The sequence below is a fragment of the Beta vulgaris genome, chromosome 1 (assembly GCF_026745355.1).
Source record: "Beta vulgaris subsp. vulgaris cultivar EL10 chromosome 1, EL10.2, whole genome shotgun sequence".
Taxonomy (NCBI): Eukaryota; Viridiplantae; Streptophyta; class Magnoliopsida; order Caryophyllales; family Amaranthaceae; genus Beta; species Beta vulgaris.
In genome coordinates, this window is record NC_079202.1 from 59623118 (window position 1) to 59628379 (window position 5262).

Below are 5262 nucleotides of genomic sequence, written 5' to 3' on the forward strand. Positions count from 1 at the left end.
GCATTGGCAGGTGAAAGAGATCATTGTGGGAGGTAGATGGGATACTAGGCAAATTTCTCATATGATTCCTTCGAACATATTGAAACAAATTAGGGAGATTCCTCTTGCTTCTGTGGGGGTGGGAGAAGATGACTATATTTGGAAGTTCGATAAGAGGGGGGTTTTCAGTGTAAAGTCTGCCTACTACCTAGCTGCTAGCATTAATAGGGAAAGTAGCGAGACTGCCATTTGGAAAGAGATTTGGAGAAAGAATATTCCTTTTAAATATAAATTGCATCTTTGGAGGCGGCAGAATTAATGGCTATCAGGGAGGGCCTTCAGATTGCTTGGGATTGCAACTACCGGAAAATGGAGGTGGAATGTGATGCTAAAGGGGTGGTCAATTTGTTGTCGCAACCTCTGGAGGCTGAAAATCACCCGCTGGGGGTGATAATTATGGACATCTGTATTCTCCTAACGAGGGACTGGATGGTGGAGTTCACACACACTAAGAGAGATGGTAACAAGGTGGCGCACATCCTGGCGGCTGGAGCAGTGGATCAGAAGGAGGAAAGAGTGGTGTTTATTACGGCGCCGAGTCATGTTTTGGACGTCTACCTGAAAGACAAGGAGTTCGTGGCGAGCTCTTCTGGGATAGGGGAGAAGTGATATGTTTCTATGTTTCTAGTTTTCCTTTTCCTTTTTTCTCCTTGACAGTGTATGTTTGTCTTTGGGATGTTTGTTTCTTCTAATGACTTCTTTAGGATCAGCACAACTTAGTAAGAGTATCATTCGAATTCACCCGACTTCATATAATCGACGCAAAATCTAAAATAAAATAAAAATTGACTAAATAAAGTTTTCATATAATCCATGTACAATGAAAAAAATTAGAAATTGCATAGTATAGGTTTTGATCCCGTGACCTCAAGTTCATTTACTAAAGTTTTAACCACTAGACCAAATTGTATTTAGTGATATCATATCAAAGTACAATATTAATAAATGAAAATTTTCTTACCCGGGGCATATCCCGGGTCTAATAACTATTATGTATTTAAATCTATGCAAAACTCTATTTTTGAAAAAAAACAAAAATATGAATAGATGACTTGACAATTTTTTTTTTCCAAAAAAAATAATCAAAATTTTTTCCAAAAAAAATAATCAAAATTTTTTTGAACATGATTTTGAAGCAGGCCCATGAAGTATGTGTCGGCATTGCCTAATCTCTATTCTATATGGGAAGAGGGGTAGGACACCAAAATATTATAAACCCCATTTTACCCTCATTACATCTCTATTCTAACTGCTTACTCTAATTTAAAAATAAAAAAGGAAACTACCTAATTAATTTAAAAAATAAAAAAAGACATTATAAAAAAACCATCAACAATTCAAATATTCCTAATTTATTAAATATAATTAACAATTAATTTAATTTTTTACATTCCTTAAAAAAAAATTCTACGTATTTTCGCACGCATCGCGTGCATATAAAAACTAGTACTTAATTTACTTGATAAAGCCCAAAGAAAGAGAAACATGAAGCAAAGCCCCATATATAAAAGAGTGCGCTAGTTTTAACACCAAAACCCATACTGACTTCTGCGCAATTTTGGAGGCCGGAGCAAGAGGAAAGGTGAGTTTTGCGCAAAAAAAAAGAGGAGAGAGAAAATGGAGCGTCGACCTTCTATCACTGTGAAGGATGTTTCACCCCATGATTTTGTTAAGGCCTATGCTGCTCACCTCAAGCGTTCTGGCAAGGTATAAATCAAAGCTTATATCTTTGTTTAAATCTGTATTTTTTAGGGTTTTGTATGGTTTAATTAGATCAGTGATTTGATGTCATCCGTTTGGTTTTTGTGCTTATTTTTTAAATGGGTATGCTTTATTTTGTGAATTTATTTGATGGGTCGAGAAGAATTGTTGGTTTTTTGAGAGAGTATTTTAAAACTGTAATTTTTATTAATCAATTTAACGACATAAGTGATTTCATAAATTTGCCGTAGTTTTTTTTTTTTTTTTGTTTAAATTATGTTTACCTACGAGTTTTAGAGGTGGTTGTTTTGAATGTGCTGTGAGAAACTAATTTAATGGTTAAGTAATGGTGATTGAAACTGTTTTTGTGCTCAACAGAGCAAAGAATGTAGTCTCGGTAGGATTCTAAAAATTTGGGTTTAATTTCTCTCTAACCATGTATGATTTGGAACTCAACTTTTGTGATCTTTTGCAATTTCATTCTTTGATAAATCGATTGACTTATGCTGGTATTAGAAGTTTCTGGTCAGATGCATTAGCAATAAGGTTTGTTTGAGCATGTGGCTGGATTGAATCTAATAGGAGATTGGATTATAGGTTTCCCATTGTTTGTGTAGAATACTATTGGTGGTAGTACTAACATTCATTCTCTTCTAGGTTCGTGGCTACTATGCTATTCTACACATGTTTGCTGCCTGTATCGAATTTCTGAATAATGTAATACTTTTTATCAGAATTGTATAGCTGTCTGTTACAGTTTATGGAATGATGACTTTAGTTAGCCCGTTGAATTTATCTATTCGTTAGCTCCACAATGTATTTGTGCATTTGGTTCGCTTAATTCTGTTAGGAGGTTGGATTAGATATCTGTACAACACTAATTCTCAGAGTATTTACATTCATTCCCTTCTAGGTTTGTGGCATAGTCTGCTATCTTGTACGTGTGATGTTTGCCTGTATAGAATTTGTGATCAATGTGTCAATTGAATCTGAATTGTACTATTGTTTATAATTTAAGGAATATCGACCTTATCTTTTGTACATTATAATTGTACTGAAAGTGTTTTGCTCCTATTTGGAGCTTTTAGCGGAGGAAGTAAAATTTTCATGAACCTAATAGTCTAATTCATTTTCCTGTGATTGTGACAGATTGAGCTCCCCCCTTGGACTGACATTGTTAAGACTGGTGTTCTGAAGGAACTTGCCCCTTATGACCCTGATTGGTACTACATTAGGGCTGGTAAGCATTGCTCTATCTCCTCACTTCTTTGACATTTTTGCATTACATAGTTTTAACTAGCATGGTGACTTTTTTCTCTTCTTATAATTGATTGTACATATCTGTGTTGTGCTTGAAGCTTCAATGGCAAGGAAGATCTACTTGAGAGGTGGTCTTGGTGTTGGTGCTTTCCGTAGAATCTATGGTGGAAGTAAAAGAAATGGAAGCCGCCCACGTCACTTCGGCAAAAGCAGTGGTGCTGTTGCACGACACATCCTTCAACAGCTCGAGGAAACCAAAATTGTTGAGATTGATCCCAGAGGGTGAGTTGTTTGTCTTTAGTTATCTGGTTCATTCAAAGTATGGTTTTAAAATTCATTGTAGAAGGGGAGTTATGGGGATCTGAATTCATAGGGGATCAGGGGGACAAGTAACGCATTGGCATAAGGTTGCATACCTAAGTTACCTCAACCAAACTAATTCATGATTAATAATATCACATCTGTTCTGTTCCAAAACTTCATTCAAATACCTCTGGAGTTTCTAATTTGTATGCACTGTTGTTTTAAGATAGTTTTATGCTCCGCTAATTGTCTACTTTGTACTATTTTGGTTCAGTGGGAGGAAAATCACATCCAGTGGGCAGAGAGATCTTGACCAAGTTGCTGGACACATCACTGATGCTGCTCTTTGAGAAGTGAATTTGAGGATTGTACTTTGAGCACTGTCTGAGGATATGATGGTAGCATATTCGATTAATTTAGGGTTTTTGTTTTACTTGGTTAAGAACAAACAATTTTGTTTTTCTGATGGGTGAATTCTAGCATTGGTTTATATACCCTCATGTGTCTGCTTGGAACACAAGTTGGATGGATAGTTTGTTATGGACCTTGTTATTGTGCTGTGTGCTTGATGTGTTCATTTCGGATATTTGGGACTTCTTTGTTCCCTTTGGTTTCAGAGGGATTCTTAACGTTGCGGTTAGGAAAAAAAGATGTAGTTGAGCACTTGAGCTGAGAGTCATTACAAGGAATAAGATGTTTTAGAAAAATAACAAGATGATTTATGTTAGCAATCCAATCCAATGGATTTATTTGCTCCCTAAAATGGGTTAGATATACCAGTTAATCAGTTATAAAAGTGACCTTCGCAAGTACTCCCTCCGTCTTTTATTAGTTTACCCCTTTCCTAAGGGGTTGACCAGTGTGCTAAATCTCTCTACATGCATAATCAATTTATCAAAGTGTAGTTGTTAGATCTTAATTGTTGGTAGAGCAGGCGAGCAGTATTGTCGACGGTTTATAGAAGGTATTCCGTGTTTAGTTTTGGGTTTGGATCGGTTTGTTTTACTCGCATTTGTGGACTGGGAATCTGGGATGATGATATTGTTCGTTATGATTTTCACTCATATAGTCATGTTACGTGTACTGTTTTTTTTTTATGGTAGCATTTTCCATTCATAAGCAACGTTTTCTTTTTGGTTACATCTTATCAAACTTCTAAAGTTTCCCTGTTAACTCCACTTTATGTTTTAAACATCAATCAATAAAAATTAACCCAACCCCAATTTGTGCAGCCCCTCCCTCCAGAAATGGTGAGATCTCCTAATTCTACACTTTTCATCATAATATGCGTTTATTGTAAGTATGATACACACGATGTTATTTTCTTGTTCATTGTTCATTTACAAAACTATAATGAGTAAAAAAGCATTGTGTATAGGGTATCTATCTAGTCAAATGAGTAATAATAATTGAAAATGAGTAAGGGCTTGTTTTTAATGTTTAAACTCAATCAATCAATAATTTTTAAAATGAGCAAAGCCAATTTTTAAAATGAGTAAAATAATTATAAAATGAATAAAGATGACTTGGAAATGGACAAATAACTTTAAAATGAGAAATACAACTTTTAAAACGAGCAAATTTGTTAAAGGTGTACTTAACTCTATGTATAAAAGAATCAAGGTTGATCTAGTTGGTTGGAGGTCCTATTTTCACCCTTATGATAAGAATTCGATTCTTGCTCCTTTCAAAATGGATTGTAATTTTCGCCCACTTATGCAAGAGATATTCATCTTACTTGTTTTTTCTTAAAAACCTCTTTAACTCTACGCATACTCCAATGGCCTCTATAAATTGCGCACATCATGATTACCATGATTTGGGCAATATGCTTAGCTAAAATGGGCTTATGTTTAGAGGAGATCAATTAGGCCCACTAAAATACTCCTAATTATCATTTCAAAAGCTTGATTTGTAGAGTTGCAGAAATCAATCTTTCAAAAAAAAAAAAAGGGAATT

The 5262-nt window shown here is 35.0% G+C and overlaps 1 protein-coding gene across 1 annotated transcript; it reads left to right on the forward strand.

Moving 5' to 3' along the window:
* Positions 1-1584: 1584 nt before the first annotated feature.
* On the forward strand, positions 1585-3889 carry LOC104887144 (40S ribosomal protein S19-2). The gene is made up of 4 exons (XM_010671745.2): positions 1585-1746; positions 2890-2980; positions 3099-3282; positions 3578-3889. The coding sequence occupies exons 1-4, from the start codon at positions 1657-1659 to the stop codon at positions 3651-3653; spliced, it is 441 nt and encodes a 146-aa protein (XP_010670047.1). The 5' UTR covers positions 1585-1656; the 3' UTR covers positions 3654-3889.
* The last annotated feature ends 1373 nt before the right edge of the window (positions 3890-5262 follow it).

What these genes read in the sequence shown, in the direction of transcription:
- LOC104887144 (XM_010671745.2), top strand. Translation starts at nt 1,657, where the DNA reads ATGGAGCGTCGACCTTCTATCACTGTGAAGGATGTTTCACCCCATGAT. An exon ending in ACCTCAAGCGTTCTGGCAAG is followed by an intron (nt 1,747 to 2,889) that starts GTATAAATCAAA and finishes TGATTGTGACAG; the next exon opens with ATTGAGCTCCCCCCTTGGAC. An exon ending in GTTGAGATTGATCCCAGAGG is followed by an intron (nt 3,283 to 3,577) that starts GTGAGTTGTTTG and finishes ATTTTGGTTCAG; the next exon opens with TGGGAGGAAAATCACATCCA.